Here is a 16,577-nt window from a genome sequence, read left to right on the forward strand (position 1 = left end):
ATTATAGCACCTCTCAATAGCTTGTGAAGTGTCGCTGTCGGATGGCAGTGGCGCATCTGTAAGTAGGCCAGCAATGATATTTGTTATTTTACAAGGAAGAAAACAGACAAAGGAGACATGTCCGATCTGACGACTGTGTAGGCACGTCAGGCAGTTATCTTGTTTGGTGATCTATAGTGCTACACTTCTTGCAGCGAGTGTAATGTAGCAGAAGTTAAATTTATAACTTTCCTACAGTCACTGAGCTACATGTTACTTGTTGCTTTCGAAAGTATAGTTTTCATATGCCAACAGTTTATATTCGTCATGATATTTTAAGAAATTGTTTGAAAACGACGTTTTTTGATGAATATTTAATACGCCGGCGGCTAAAACATTTTATTTCGTCCCACCTAAGTTTTATTTATTTATTTTGACTTTTGGCCGGAAGGCCGTGCAGCCAGTTCCACGTTAGTTAACCCAAAAAATACTAACGCTGTTTCCTTAACGCGTACTACCAAGGTGGGAGGAGGGGGCTTCTTTATCCTCACTACAAAAAATGTAAAAAAAGCGTTTGCTGTCGTTAACTTTTACGAACAACATCATTTTTAAATTGCTAATGATGTATAAGTCGGGTCCAGAACCTGACATCAATTTTTAGCACCATCTTACCAATACTAACTCATTTCCCGTAATGTGCACACAAAGGGAAGAGGTATTACATGAACAAAACAACGAAATTTTCAAAAAAATGCATATTTAGTTAATTGTTGTTTTTTCGCAACATACCATTTAAAGGTAAGTATATGTGTAAGAGTCGCCCTGAACTTGAAAATACGAGTACGACATTTGTTGCGAAAAGTCACATTCATTACTAAGACTTGAATTCTTGGGTTACGTTTTACTGAAAAATTCAAAACAATTATGTAGTCTGCTATAGGGGAACATCAAAAACAATAAATTTTTTTTTCAAAATTTTGAAATATAATGTACATGACTAGATTACAATATTTTCAAATGGTGGGCACCCCCACCGGTATTGCGAAGGTTAATGCAAATTACGGCACACAATCTTCAGAATTATGAAATCAGCCAATCACAGCTCAGTTAACTGCCAATTATTACTAAACGTTTAAAATAACTGATATCAAGGAATAACTGTTTGTGCAATAATTGGTGGTTCGTCTCTAGTGCTGAAATTCCTGCGCTACGTAACGGTCACCGAAATCGCCTGCAACAGCCCAAGCGGCAACCCGCCGAACCACGATGTGTTGCTGTTTTACCTACACTGAACTGCAGGCGTACTATCTTAGACGATTGTTGTTAGGTCGTAAGCATTCTTGTGGTCTTTGTAACGTAACACAACGCCAATATTTCATTCATCATTTAAGATGCCACCAAAAAATAACTGATATCAAGGAATAACTGTTTGTGCAATAATTGGTGGTTCGTCTCTTGTGCTGAAATTCCTGCGCTACGTAACGGTGACCGAAATCGCCTGCAACAGCCCAAGCGGCAACCCGCCGAACCACGATGTGTTGCTGTTTTACCTACACTGAACTGCAGGCGTACTATCTTAGACGATTGTTGTTAGGTCGTAAGCATTCTTGTGGTCTTTGTAACGTAACACAACGCCAATATTTCATTCATCATTTAAGATGCCACCAAGATGTAATGGTACCGTCCCGCTACAAACCGGGGAACATTTCGATTACCCAGGAAATATTACGCATCGAGTATGTTCATGAATATGATACAACTGAAAACATTATTTTGTTGTCGATATGATTGTCATTTGACTTATTATTACGAAAAAAATCAGGTTTCAGGTGTGGCTCGGTCTCAGCTTCAAGTGCCGTAATATTCCCGAAACACCTCAGATTCACTCGAAAGTTATCGAACCTCGAAACATTCGCAACCTCATTGACGACATTGTGGGAGTAGTTATGTACAAGAATAATGGGTGGAAGTTAAACATGTTTCTCGGTGTAATGTAAAGGAGACGGGAACACATATGAACTGTAGGCACCTTTCAACAATTTGAATTTCCTATTACTGCAGCCTCTGCTTAGCTTGTCAACAGGCAAACGACCAAGTTCCACAATATAGCAATATCTGGCAACGAGTTTCTTCCCATTATTATCCTCAAGAGGATTGTCATTCTATGGATACAGTTTAGTGTTGCGCAAAATTAAAGCTGAGTCTGCCTTCAGTACTTCATTTTTGTTACAGAATATCTAGTGAGGTACCGGTAAATGCGATTTATTCATCAAATTAACTAAGAGACTCTGCAGTCAAATATACATTAAATCATTTGAAATATCTTTTTTAAAATAAAAAACAGTGTTTTAATTTCAATGTGAATATAAGGGACAGCTTTCAGGGAACCCATGGGAGTGGATTTGAACACTGTTGAAATATACTGCCTGCCCAAGTAAATAGTTTATATAGGCAAATATATATTACTTTATGGAATGACTAGAACAAAGTTCTTTTCTTTTAAAGTTTGGTGTGACCTTACAGAAAGCAGCGTAGTAGAGGGGAGTGAGAAAGGAACAGCAAAGGCTATGAAATCAGTAATAGATGGCATGTCTTTTGAGTTGCTGCAGATCTATATGGAGTATGATGCAGATATGCAGTTGATATTAAGGTAATAGTGATCAGACATGAGCATCATCAGGTTGTTAGCTTATCATCCAAAGTAGTCGCTCAAGAACTTTTTTCTGCAGATGAAGAATGTGAGCATGGACTGACTTACAAATACAAATAAGTATGACAGCTTGTATATCAGTTGCCCTGCACAAAATGACTATGCCGAAACAAAGTACATAGTAGGAATGTAAATGTAATAGCTGGAATTCTGTGTCAGGGGTTTCATGAGCTGCACCGACAACTCACCGAATAACAACTAGGAAACACGAACTTGTCAAGAGCAATCAGCTAGCTTTTAATAAAGACGTCGCCGATTTTCTTAACAATTATGAACGAGCTATTCATTAAGATGATTGCACCAGAGACCAAGTATATAGCCTGGTTCTTTGCTTGCTGAAGATAACTGCACAACTGAATGTGAACTAATCTTTCAAAAAACTTAAAACTGTTTTGAGCTGTAGCTCCAGGCTTACACCAAGAAAAGCAAAGAACTGTAAAGCAAGCATAAGTGAAGGAAATTTAATAAGGTATTGGAAGGTGTCAGTTCAAGAACAAGTATACAGCTTGGTTCTTTGCATGCTGAAGAGAACTGCACAGCTGAATGGGAACTGTTGTTGTTGTTGTCTTCAGTCCTGAGACTGGTTTGATGCAGCTCTCCATGCTACTCTATCCTGTGCAAGCTTCTTCATCTGCCAGTACCTACTGCGACCTACATCCTTCTGAATCTGCTTAGTGTATTCATCTCTTGGTCTCCCCCTACGATTTTTACCCTCCACGCTGCCCTCCAATACTAAATTGGTGATCCCTTGATGCCTCAGAACATGTCCTACCAACCGATCCCTTCTTCTGGTCAAGTTGTGCCACAAACTCCTCTTCTCCCCAATCCTATTCAGTACCTCCTCATTAGTTATGTGATCTACCCATCTAATCTTCAGCATTCTTCTGTAGCACCACATTTCGAAAGCTTCTACTCTCTTCTTGTCCAAACTATTTACCGTCCATGTTTCACTTCCATACATGGCTACACTCCATACAAATACTTTCAGAAAAGACTTCCTGGCACTTAAATCTATACTCGATGTTAAAAAATTTCTCTTCTTCAGAAACGCTTTCCTTGCCATTGCCAGTCTACATTTTATATCCTCTCTACTTCGACCATCATCAGTTATTTTGCTCCCCAAATAGCAAAACTCCTTTACTACTTTAAGTGTCTCATTTCCTAATCTAATACCCTCAACATCACCCGACTTAATCTTATATCCTCCCTTCAAGGCACTATCCATTCCGTTCAACTGCTCTTCCAAGTCCTTTGCTGTCTCTGACAGAATTACAATGTCACCGGCGAACCTCAAAGTTTTTATTTCTTCTCCATGGATTTTAATACTTACTCCGAATTTTTCTTTTGTTTCCTTTACTGCTTGCTCAATATACAGATTGAATAACATCGGGGAGAGGCTACAACCCTGTCTTACTCCCTTCCCAACCACTGCTTCCCTTTCATGTCCCTCGACTCTTATAACTGCCATCTGCTTTCTGTACAAATTGTAAATAGCCTTTCGCTCCCTGTATTTTACCCCTGCCACCTTTAGAATTTGAAAGAGAGTACTCCAGTCAACATTGTCAAAAGCTTTCTCTAAGTCTACAAATGCTAGAAACGTAGGTTTGCCTTTCCTTAATCTTTCTTCTAAGATAAGTCGTAAGGTCAGTATTGCCTCACGTGTTCCAGTATTTCTACGGAATCCAAACTGATCTTCCCCGAGGTCGGCTTCTACTAGTTTTTCCATTCGTCTGTAAAGAATTCGTGTTAGTATTTTGCAGTTGTGGCTTATTAAACCGATTGTTCGGTAATTCTCACATCTGTCAACACCTGCTTTCTTTGGGATTGGAATTATTATATTCTTCTGGAAGTCTGAGGGTATTTCGCCTGTTTCATACATCTTGCTCACCAGATGGTAGAGTTTTGTCAGGACTGGCTCTCCCAAGGCCGTCAGTAGTTCCAATGGAATGTTGTCTACTCCGGGGGCCTTGTTTCGACTCAGGTCTTTCAGTGCTCTGTCAAACTCTTCACGCAGTATCGTATCTCCCATTTCGTCTTCATCTACATCCTCTTCCATTTCCATAATATTGTCCTCAAGTACATTGCCCTTGTATAGACCCTCTATATACTCCTTCCACCTTTCTGCTTTCCCTTCTTCCCTTAGAACTGGGTTTCCATCTGAGCTCTTGATATTCATACAAGTGGTTCTCTTATCTCCAAAGGTCTCTTTAATTTTCCTGTAGGCAGTATCTATCTTACCCCTACTGAGATAAGCCTCTACATCCTTACATTTGTCGTCTAGCCATCCCTGCTTAGCCATTTTGCACTTCCTGTCGATCTCATTTTTGAGACGTTTGTATTCCTTTTTGCCTGCTTCATTTACTGCATTTTTATATTTTCTCCTTTCATCAATTAAATTCAATATTTCTTCTGTTACCCAAGGATTTCTACTAGCCCTCGTCTTTTTACCTACTTGATCCTCTGCTGCCTTCACTACTTCATCCCTCAAAGCTACCCATTCTTCTTCTACTGTATTTCTTTCCCTCATTCCTGTCAATTGTTCCCTTATGCTCTCCCGGAAACTCTGTACAACCTCTGGTTCTTTCAGTTTATCCAGGTCCCATCTCCTTAAATTCCCACCTTTATGCAGTTTCTTCAGTTTCATTCTGCAGTTCATAACCAATAGATTGTGGTCAGAATCCACATCTGCCCCTGGAAATGTCTTACAATTTAAAACCTGGTTCCTAAATCTCTGTCTTACCATTATATAATCTATCTGATACCTTTTAGTATCTCCAGGGTTCTTCCATGTATACAACCTTCTATCATGATTCTTAAACCAAGTGTTAGCTATGATTAAGTTATGCTCTGTGCAAAATTCTACCAGGCGGCTTCCTCTTTCATTTCTTAGCCCCAATCCATATTCACCTACTACGTTTCCTTCTCTCCCTTTTCCTACACTCGAATTCCAGTCACCCATGACTATTAAATTCTCGTCTCCCTTCACTATCTGAATAATTTCTTTTATTTCATCATACATTTCTTCAATTTCTTCGTCATCTGCAGAGCTAGTTGGCATATAAACTTGTACTACTGTAGTAGGTGTGGGCTTCGTATCTATCTTGGCCACAATAATGCGTTCACTAAGTTGTTTTTAGTAGCTTATCCGCGTTCCTATTTTCCTATTCATTATTAAACCTACTCCTGCATTACCCCTATTTGACTTTGTGTTTATAACCCTGTAGTCACCTGACCAGAAGTCTTGTTCCTCCTGCCACCGAACTTCACTAATTCCCACTATATCTAACTTTAACCTATCCATTTTCCTTTTCAAATTTTCTAACCTACCTGCCCGATTAAGGGACCTGACATTCCACGCTCCGATCCGTAGAACGCCAGTTTTCTTTCTCCTGATAACGACATCCTCTTGAGTAGTCCCCGCCCGGAGATCCGAATGGGGGACTATTTTACCTCCGGAATATTTTACCCAAGAGGACGCCATCATCATTTAATCATACAGTAAAGCTGCATGCCCTCGGGAAAAATTACGGCCGTAGTTTCCCCTTGCTTTCAGCTGTTCGCAGTACCAGCACAGCAAGGCCGTTTTGGTTATTGTTACAAGGCCAGATCAGTCAATCATCCAGACTGTTGCCCTTGCAACTACTGAAAAGGCTGCTGCCCCTCTTCAGGAACCACACGTTTGTCTGGCCTCTCAACAGATACCCCTCCGTTGTGGTTGGACCTACGGTACGTCTATCTGTATCGCTGAGGCACGCAAGCCTCCCCACCAACGGCAAGGTCCATGGTTCATGGGGGGGGAAAACTTTATAGGGGACGGGGTTGAGGGGACTGGAGCATCACAGATATTCAAAGGCGCTTGCAGAATGTATATGATGACCTGGCAGTGAACAAAAGCAAGATCAGTTGTTGGGAGATGCGTTGTCATCTTCGTAAGAATCTCACACTTAACCACCCAGTCACCCACGTACCAACCTGCCACACATAACTATGACCCCTGCAAAGTTAAACAATGCAGGCAGTTTTCTTCGATGTTCGAATGGGAACTAATCATTAACAAAAAAACTACAACTGTTTTGAGCCGTAGTTCTAGGCTCACACAGAAAGCAAAGAACTTTAAAACAAGCATAAGTGAAGGAAGTGTAATACCATACCGGAAGGTGTCAGTTCGAGGCAGCAATAAGAGTTGTAGCTGATGACTATTCTGTTACAAGCTGAATCTGATAGTGTAGATAGAAATAAATTCCTGATTTCTAGTAATACAATTTTTTGCCATTTAATGAAAATATGAAGCTAAAACTGATGATCATTTAGTAGTACAAATAAATGATTTTGTATCTGTGAAGTTTGTAAGCAAAGAAAATAACAAAGTCATATTTGTAAGGCATGAAGAAGACAAGAATTACAAAGTTAAATATCTGGAAGGAGATTCTTGGAATCGGTTTCCTCAAAAGAAGTTATATTTGCTATATTGACAGGAATGAGTTTAGGATGGAACTTCCTGATCCAAACGTAAAAGATGGAACTTCTCTACCAACATCCTCAACAAAACTTTTCTTCAGTTACAGAGGAAATACTGTAAAACTCTGTTTCCATGTTTGTAATATTAATTTTGTATCCATACACATACAGGGGCATGGAAAGGAAGCAGTGCTTGGGTAGAGAGTGAGACAGGGCTGCAGCCTATCCCCGATGTTATTCAATCTCTCCATTGAGCAAGCAGTAAAGGAAATAAAAGAAAAATTTGGAGTAGGAATTAAAATCCATGGAGAATAAATGAAATGTTTGAGGTTTGCCAATGAGATTGTAATTCTGTCAGAGACAGCAAAGGACCTGAAGAGTAATTGAATGGAATGGACAGTGTCTTGAAAGGAGGATATAAGATGAACATCAACAAAAGCAAAAAGAGGATAATGGAATGTATTCAAATTAAATCAGATGATGCTGAGAGAGTTAGATTAGGAAATAAGACACTTTTTCTAAGTAGTAGATGAGTTTTGCTATTTGTGGAGCAAAATAACTGATGATGGTCAAAGTAGAGAGGATATATAATGTAGACTGGCAATCGAAAAGAAACTGTTTCTGAAGAAGAGAAATTTGTTAACATCGAGTATAGGTTTAAGTGTCGGGAAGTCGTTTCTGAAAGTATTTGTATGGACTGTAGCCATGTATGGAAGTGAAACATGGACTATAAATAGTTTAGACAAGAAGAGAATAGAAGATTTCGAAATGTGGTGCTACAGAAGAATGCTGAAGATTAGATGGCTAGATCAAATAACTAGTGAGGAGGTACTGAATAGAACTGGGGAGAAGAGGAATTTGTGGCACAACTTGATTAGAGGAAGGGATCGGTTGGTAGACATGTTCTGAGGCATCAAGTGATCATGAATTTAGTATTGGAGGGCAGCATGGAGGGTAAAAATCGTAGAGGGAGACCAAGAGATGAATACAGTAAGCAGATTCAGAAGGATGTAGGTTGCAGTAGGTACTTGGAGATGAAGAAGCTGGCACAGGATAGTCGCATGGAGAGCTGCATCAAACTGGTCTCTGGACTGAAGACCACATCAACAACAATCCATACATATGTTATAGGTGTATTACATCACTGAAACATTTTAAGTTGATTTAAAAATAAAGGTTGATGAAAAGTGCCCAATGGCAAGAATATATTTCAGCAAAAGTACCGTATCCTTCAGCTTAAGTGTAAAATTTAGCCCCCATTTTATTACTAGGAACTGAGGTCTAATTTTACAAGGTTTCTAACACACTGTAGTAACTAATACAAAAGTATAGAACAATAGGTTTCATGAAAACTTTTTTTTTTTTTCAATCTGTTGAAATGTGTCTTTCCCTTGCCCCTAAAGCACGATGAAGTCTGTGCAAGCCATCCTACTGAGAATGGTTGTTAAAGTTTTTGTTGCTAACTATCCGGGAGGTCAGTACTCACCAGAGCATGCAGTCTCAGCAGTTGAGGATTGTCTGTCTCCTCATCCCTTCTTGTCCCATCTGCACTAAGACCTTAAGGCCTAATCTTCCTTTCCATTTCTGTGTGAAACTTAATGCCTTTGTCAACAATGCAATAGTCATGTGACTGAAACAGTTTGTGGATCAGGGTGGAGATATTTACACATGAATAATTATTGGTTTTCATTCAGTCTGACATCATATAAAGAAAGTTACATAGACTGATTAAAAGTATACTAATAAAGAAAGTTATTAGGTTTTGCACTGTTGATGTCCAATAAGTATTTTGATTCATGCAAAGGCTTCACAAGCTGATATATTTTGTCAGTACAGTAGCTGTGATCAGTGTTGACTCAGAACTGTCACACACCTTCCACCACCCTTGTCAGTGATTAAGTAATTAAACTTTGCAGTCAGATTTTGCAGACCACTTGCTGCGGACTAGCCTGCAATTCGTTATACCCAAAGCACATTGCATGTGATATGGAGGGGCATGTGGTCATTACACCACAGTTGAGGTTGTTGAAACTTTTGAATCATGCAGCCTCTGCTTCCTCATTTGGTCTCACAAGGCTGAGTGTATCCTATTTTCCAGACCTCCTACCAACCATAAATCCTGAGCTGTGCTGGGAATTTGCGAGTACCACTATGTTCATTTCATACATCAAAAGTTTGCATTTGTCTTGCCAAGCTACAATTATAAAGTATTTTGAGCAGTAATAATCTTTATTTTGCATTTCACAGGTGTTAATTATTACATATGATAAATGAAGAGGCATATTTCACAGATGAATGATTGTAAACAATGTTGGAATTTGGGTGTTTCCAAAGCTATTATTCTTTTTTTTTTTTTTAATCAGTAGTGTCTTTCCTGTTGAAATAAAATTTGTCAAACATTTATGTCATTCCTTTATGAGGCAAAATACATTTCAGCTTCTAATGGTAAACTGTAGTATACAGTTAATTTACTAAATAATCTCAGTCACTTGATCAGAACATGATTTAGACTTCTTGCACACTTTACATGCTTTGTTTGTGTTCATTAAAATGACTTTGACATTACAAAAATGTCTGCAAAATCTTTAACATCTACATAAACAAAAACAAGCACATTATGAGGCTATATTTGAAACACTCCACTATAATTAATTTGATCTATTGGTTTCAGCTTAATTTGAGCAAAGGCAGCTATGATCCAGAGTCAGAGGGAATTTCAAAGAACAGACATTGCACAGACATCTGTTTCCTGCTTTTATTTACAATATTCAGCATTGGACTGGTAAGATGAAATTTAATAACTGGAATGTAGCGTTGCACTATTTTATAAGAACATTAACCACTGTTAAACTTTTTGTCTGCATATACAATGTGGAACTGGTAACCTACATTTCATTATGTTCTGATATGACGTATCTAATCTTTGTTCAGGATTGCATGATTTACCTAGTTTTGTATTGTTGTGTGTGTGTGTGTTTCATTTATTTATCTGTTAGTACTTAGAAAGCTAAGTATTTTTATGTCACTTTAATGTATCCAATAAAACAGCATTTACATGCTTCTAAGTCGAAGGTGTATCCAGGGAGGGGGAAGGGACAGTTGCCACCACTGAAGAAAAAAAAGTTGTGAGCTTTGCAAACCATACTCACATCCCACACTATCACACAAACAGGTGTGTATCAATTCCGTATAAGTAGATTGGGGCCCAGCTGTATGTTTGGGGGGGGGGGGGGGGGCAATAAGTCTTCTGACTGATTTGATGTGGCTCACCACAACTTCCTTTACTGTGACAATCTTGTCATCTCAGAGTAGTATTTGCACCCAATGTCCTCTATTGAAGGAGTCAGCAGAAGAAAGCACTAACCCACAAGAGCGTATTTTGCATTACTTCATGGTATGTGTTGGTTAAATTCAAAGACAATAACATAAATACAACAGAATCAAGCTATTTACAGGGTGATTATAATTAAAGTTAAACTTTCAAACTACTGTAGAAGTAACACCTCTGGTAAGAATGAGGTCAAATTGCAATGGAATATTATTGGAGAAGGTGGAAAACGTATGGCAGAAGAAAAATAAACAGTTACAAAATGTAGCAATAGATGGCACGGGTGTAAGTAGCATTATTTAATAGTAGTTGACTACAAGTTACAAATGAATCATACAACAATGCCTAAGGTGTACGTTTGATGTTAAACAAACTGTACTACTCAGTGTACATGGGCGTACAGTTGTGATGCTGTTAGTTATATAAACCCATCCACCATGGCAAGGTCCTATCACATGGGATGGGAAAAATCAGTTTTTCATTGTCCTGAGGCCAAAACCACACAAAAAGCATCACTCACATCGGTTTTTAATTGTTCTGAGGCCAAAAACCTCATAAAAAACATCAATCACATCAGGTTTAACTGTCCTGAGGTCAAAAATTGCATAAAAGCATCAATCACGTCCGTTTTTAATTGTCCTGAGGCCAAAAACCGCATAAAATGCATCAATCAAAATCAAACTGGGTTATTAATTTCCGTGTGACTGGCGCAAAACATGTTCAATATGCTGTCCATCATTTTCTGCAACAAGTTGAAGTCGAGAAACAGCATGTTCCACAACTGATCGAAGTGTTTCTGAGCTCACGTTCAGAATGCATTGTGCAATTCTCGCCTTCAATGCAGCTAAGTTTGCAGTCGGAACACTGAACACAACATCTTTCAGATAGCCCCACAGCCAGAAGTCACTCAGATTAAGATCAGGCGATCGGGGCAGCCAGGCTGTAGGGAAATGGCAGCTGATAATTCTATCATTTCCGAAATGGTGCTTCAGCAGCTGCTTAACTGGATTTGCAATGTGCAGAGGTGTGCCATCTTGCATAAAAATGATCCCATCCACACATCCATGCTGTTGGAGACCTGGAATGACGTGGTTGCGCAAAAGACACCATAGCACTTACCAGTGACGGTACGGATAACAGGGCCAGAAGCACCTGTCTCTTTGAAAAAATATGGCCCTATGATAAATGATGCCGTGAAGCCGCGCCACACAGTCACCTTTTCAAGATGAAGTGTTGCTGGTTGATTTGCGTGTGGATTTTCCGTTTCCCATTTTCGACAATTCTGTGTATTGACGTGTCCTGTCAGATGGAATGGACTTCGTCTGTCCACAAAATCTTCCATGGCCAATCATTGTCCACTTCCATGTGAGCAAGAAATTCTAAAGAAGATATCTCTCTTGCTGGCAGGTCAACAGGAAGCAACTCGTGCACATGGGTAATTTTGTATGGATAGAATTTAAGGATGTTTCATAGGATTTTACTCACCGTGCTCACGGATATGTCCAATGTTAGGGCAGTTCTCCATGCACTACACGTTTGCCCACCACCACTCATCTCCTCCTGCATTGCTGTGGACACTGCTTCCACTGATGTCGAATCAATTCATTTACTCCATCTACAGGTTGCACACCAAAAGAACTCATCTTTTCGAATTTCCGAATCATTTTCTCTTGACCCATGGCAATCATCAGACCAATGCCTTTTTCCAAACCCTTCAGGGTCCGGAACTTCTGCAGAGCGACGTGTGCTCAGTCATCATTCTTGCAATACAGCAGAGAGCAATCTTGCATTGCAACAGTAATGGCGAACATCGCAGACGTGAAAGGAGGAAAAGCCATACATATGTGGCATGCTTATACCAACTTCAATGGGTCATTGTGTATGACAGGTGTTTTCATTTATGTGTTGTGACACATACAGCGCCATCTATTGATCTGTTCTCACACTATTTTTTTTCTTCTGCTATACGTTTTCCCCCTTCTCAGATAATATTCCATTGCAATTTCACGTCTTTCTGACCAGTGGTGTTATTTCTACAGCGTTCTGAAAGTTTAATTATAATCACCCTTTATATAGCAGAGAGTGTTTTCGAGTGTTGCACATGGAACTACTTGTTGCCAATGTTTGGTGCATTCATCAACATAAGAGATAGTGTGATCAAATAATCCTTACTAAATTCAGGGTTAGCAGTTTCTTTGGCCAACCCCTTTCAGTTATTGATTGGGTGTATTCCAGTCTCTGTGTTCCTTAATACTGTTACCCTTCACAGCTCCCTCCAGTACCAAAGAACTTATACCCTGATTTCTTAACACATGTCGTATCGCCTTGTATCTTCATCTAGTCATTGTATGCCATATATTCTTTTCCTTAACAATTCTGTGGAGAATCTCCTTATTTCTTATTTTATCAGTCTATTTAATTTTCAGTATCTTCTGCAGCACCACACCATGAACATATCCATTGTCTTCTTTTCTAGTTTTCTCATTGTCCGTTATCCATTTCTCTACATTGCTATGCTCCAAAAGTACATCCTCAGATGTGTCTTCCTTAAATTAAGATCTGTGTTTGATACCACTGGACTTCTGTTGGACAAATGTGCCCTCTTTGTCTTTGCTAGTCTGCATTTTTTGTCCTCTTTACTTCAGCTGTCATGAATTCGAGGTAGCAGAATTCCTTCACTTTGTCTACTTCTTCGTCACTGAATTTGATGTTAAATTTTTCCCTTATCTCATTTCTGGTGTTACCTGCTGCTTTCATCTTTCCTAAGTTTACCTTCAATCCACATTCTCTGCTCATCAGACTGCTCATTCCATTCAGATAGTCCTGTACTGGTAATTTTTCTTCACTTTCACTGAGGATAGCAATGTCATCAGCAAATATCATTGGTATCCTTTCATCCTGAATTTTAATGCTGCTCATGGACCTTTCCTTTATATCTGTCATTGTTTCTTTGATGTATAGATTGAACAGCAGGGACAAAAGACTCTGTTACTGTCTCACACCCTTTTTAATGCAAGTGCTTCATTCTTGGTCTTCCATTTTTATTGTTCTCTCTTGGTTTTTGTACTGATTGTATATTACCTGTCGTTCTCTGTAGCTTACACTTATTTTTCTGAGAACTTTGAACACCTTCCATCATTTTACATGGTACACTTTTTCCAGGTGGAAAGATCCTATCAACATAGATTGCTTCCATTATCAATGTCAGAACTGCCCCTCTGGTTCCTTGACCTTCCACAAAGTCCAACCGATCATCATCTGACATATGCTCAGTTTTCTTTTTCATTATTCTGTACATTATTCTTGCTAGCAACTCTGACTGTACAATAGTACAATAGTTTTCATACTTACCTGCCTTTGATAATGTGTGAATGATATTCTTGCAAAGGTCTGATAGTATTTCTCCACTGTTGTAGATTCTACATACCAACTTGAATAGATGTATGGTTGTCACTTCCCCAAATGATCAATTATTTCAGACATTCCAAAGGAATTTTGTCTATGTCTTTCATCTTATTTGATTGAAAATCTTTCAAAGTTCTGTTAAACTCTGACTCAAATACTAGGTCACATTCCCATTTCCCTGTCAATCACATCTTCAGATAGGTCTTCCCCTCATGCATGCCTTCTATGTACTCTTAACACCTATCCTTTTGCTCCTCCGCACTTGACATTCCCATTGCACTCTTATTGTTAATGTGCTTGGTTCCAATTTTACTGAAGATTGTTTTGACTTCTCTAAATTCTGATGTCTGTCCTTTGGATGACAATTGCTGTTTCAATTTTTTCAAATTTTTTCTGCTACTTTTTCTCTTTAGGTTCACTGCAGTTTCTGTACATTTCATTCCTGAGTGGATTTTATTGCTGTATTGCAATGTTATTCTGAGCTTTATTGTATTTCCTTCATTCATCGATCAGCGGAAATATTTCTTCTGTTACCCAAGGTATCTTCACAGTTACCTTCCATGTACCTACGACAGTTTGTCTTTACAACTTCTGTGGTTGATGTTTTTAGACGTATTCATCCTACTGAACTGTCTACTGTGGTATTTAATATTGTAGTATCTGCAGCTTTATATGTATACCATAATGGCAGCTCTATGTTCTAAATTTTACACCCTGTATTGTTGGTATAATGTGCAGATTAAGTTTCTACAATTAGCTTGCTTCTTGTTAATGTATATCTTAACTTATTCAACATCTCTGAAAGTTCTCCTTCTTGATGGGGTATAGGGAGTGTGAGGAATGAATAAATGAATAAATGAACAATGTTGATTGATGCTAGGGCAGTGCAATGAGTTTGGTTGTGCATGCATCAATGCTTCAATAATGTCTGTTGCAATCTAAACTGGTTGCACACTTGCCACTGCATCAACTTCCACTGCTCAGAAAGAGTTATTATTTCAGATTGAAATCAGCATTTAAATGTCATTACTGGATTGCATAATACCAAAGTGTAGTGTTTTTAGGTGAATCAACTTCAGTCTTTTCTATGGTTTACCCCTCAAGATGTTAGATTCTACCTTGGTGACTGAAATGTGGCAGCCTTCATTGTGAAATTGCATAGTGGACAAGGTGAGATGTCTGGGGACACCACTGAATACAACAAGCAATCCTGACACCTGTGTATTAAAAAGTGCAATATGCGTAGCAATTCTTACGTCAGATGCATGTAAAATTCTTTCATGCTACTCCTTATTCACACAATGCCACATGCAGTATAATGTCTATTCATCATGCAGTAAGGAAGACACAAGCATAAGGATTAACAAGCTCATTTAAATGACTCAGTAGTTCATTATAGGCCACTTTCTCAAAAACTTTTGAAAAGACTGGAAACAGGGAAATAGGTCTGTAATTTATAGGTGATTCGCTCAATCCCAGAGTCATTAGTCTTTCGACTGGTTTGATGCGGCCCACCACGAATTCCTCCCGTGTATCGGACTTTTCATTTCAGAGTAGCACTTGCATACTACATCCTCAATTATTTGCTGGATGTATCCCAATCTCTCTCTCTTCCTCTACAGTTTTTACCCTCTACTGCTCCCTCCAGTGCAATGGAAGTTATTCCCTAGTGTCTTAACAAATGACCTATTATCTTGTCCCTTCTTCTTGTCAGCATTTTCCATATATTTCTTTCCTCACTGATTCTGTGGAGAACCTCCTCATTCATTGCCCTATCAGTCAACCTAATTGTCAACATTCTTATGTTATCTTCTGTTCCATTTTTGCCACGGTCCATGGCTCACTGCCATACAGTGCTGTGCTCGAAACATACATTCTCAGAAATTTCTTCTGCAAATTAAGACTTACGTTAGATACTAGCAGGCTTCTCTTGGCCATGAGTGCTTGTCTGCTTTTTATGTCCTCCCTGCTCCATCTGTCATGGGTTCTTTTGCTATATAGGTGGCAGAATTCCTTAAATTCATCTACTTCCTAATGCGAGACTAATCATCATCTAACAGATTCTTTTTTTTTCTTTTGCATTTTTCTGTATATTATTCTGGTCAGCAGTATGAACTGTTAAGCTAATTGTGCCATAATTCTTGCACTTGTCAGCTCTTGCAGTCTTGGGAATTGTGTGGATGATGTTTTTCCAAAAGTCCATGTATGTCCTGAGTTCATGCATTCTACGCAACAGTGTGAATAGTCACTTTGTTGCCACTTCCCCCAGTGATTTTAGAAATTCTGATGGAATGATATCTATCCCTTTTGCCTTATTCTACCTTAAGTGTTTCAAAGCTCTTTTAAATTCTGATTCTAATACTGGAGCTTTATCTCTTCTATAATGACTCCTATTTGTTCTTCTGTCATGTCATCAGACAAGTCTTTCCCTTCATAGGCCTTCAGTGTACACTTTCTACCTACCCTCTCTCTCCTTTGCATTTAACAGTGTAATTTCCATTGCACTCTTAATGATACCGCCCTTGCCCTTAATTTCACATGAGGTTGTTTTTACTTTTCTGTATGCTGAGTCAGTCCTTCCAAAAATCATTTCTTTCCAATTTCTTCACATTTTCATGTTATCATCTTGCTTTAACTTTCCTGCACTTCCTATTTATTTCATTCTTAAATAACTTATATTTCTGTATTCCTTAAATT

General features: G+C 38.8%; 1 protein-coding gene across 1 annotated transcript in view; it reads left to right on the forward strand.

Moving 5' to 3' along the window:
- Positions 1-16,577, forward strand: part of LOC126251874 (choline transporter-like protein 1) — a 502,309-nt gene that overhangs the window by 388,839 nt on the left and 96,893 nt on the right. The window contains exon 3 of the mRNA XM_049952563.1: positions 9,819-9,929. Within this exon, the coding sequence (XP_049808520.1) occupies positions 9,819-9,929 (111 nt within the window). The remainder of the gene's footprint in view (positions 1-9,818; positions 9,930-16,577) is intronic.

Source organism: Schistocerca nitens, chromosome 4 (assembly GCF_023898315.1).
Source record: "Schistocerca nitens isolate TAMUIC-IGC-003100 chromosome 4, iqSchNite1.1, whole genome shotgun sequence".
NCBI lineage: Eukaryota > Metazoa > Arthropoda > Insecta > Orthoptera > Acrididae > Schistocerca > Schistocerca nitens.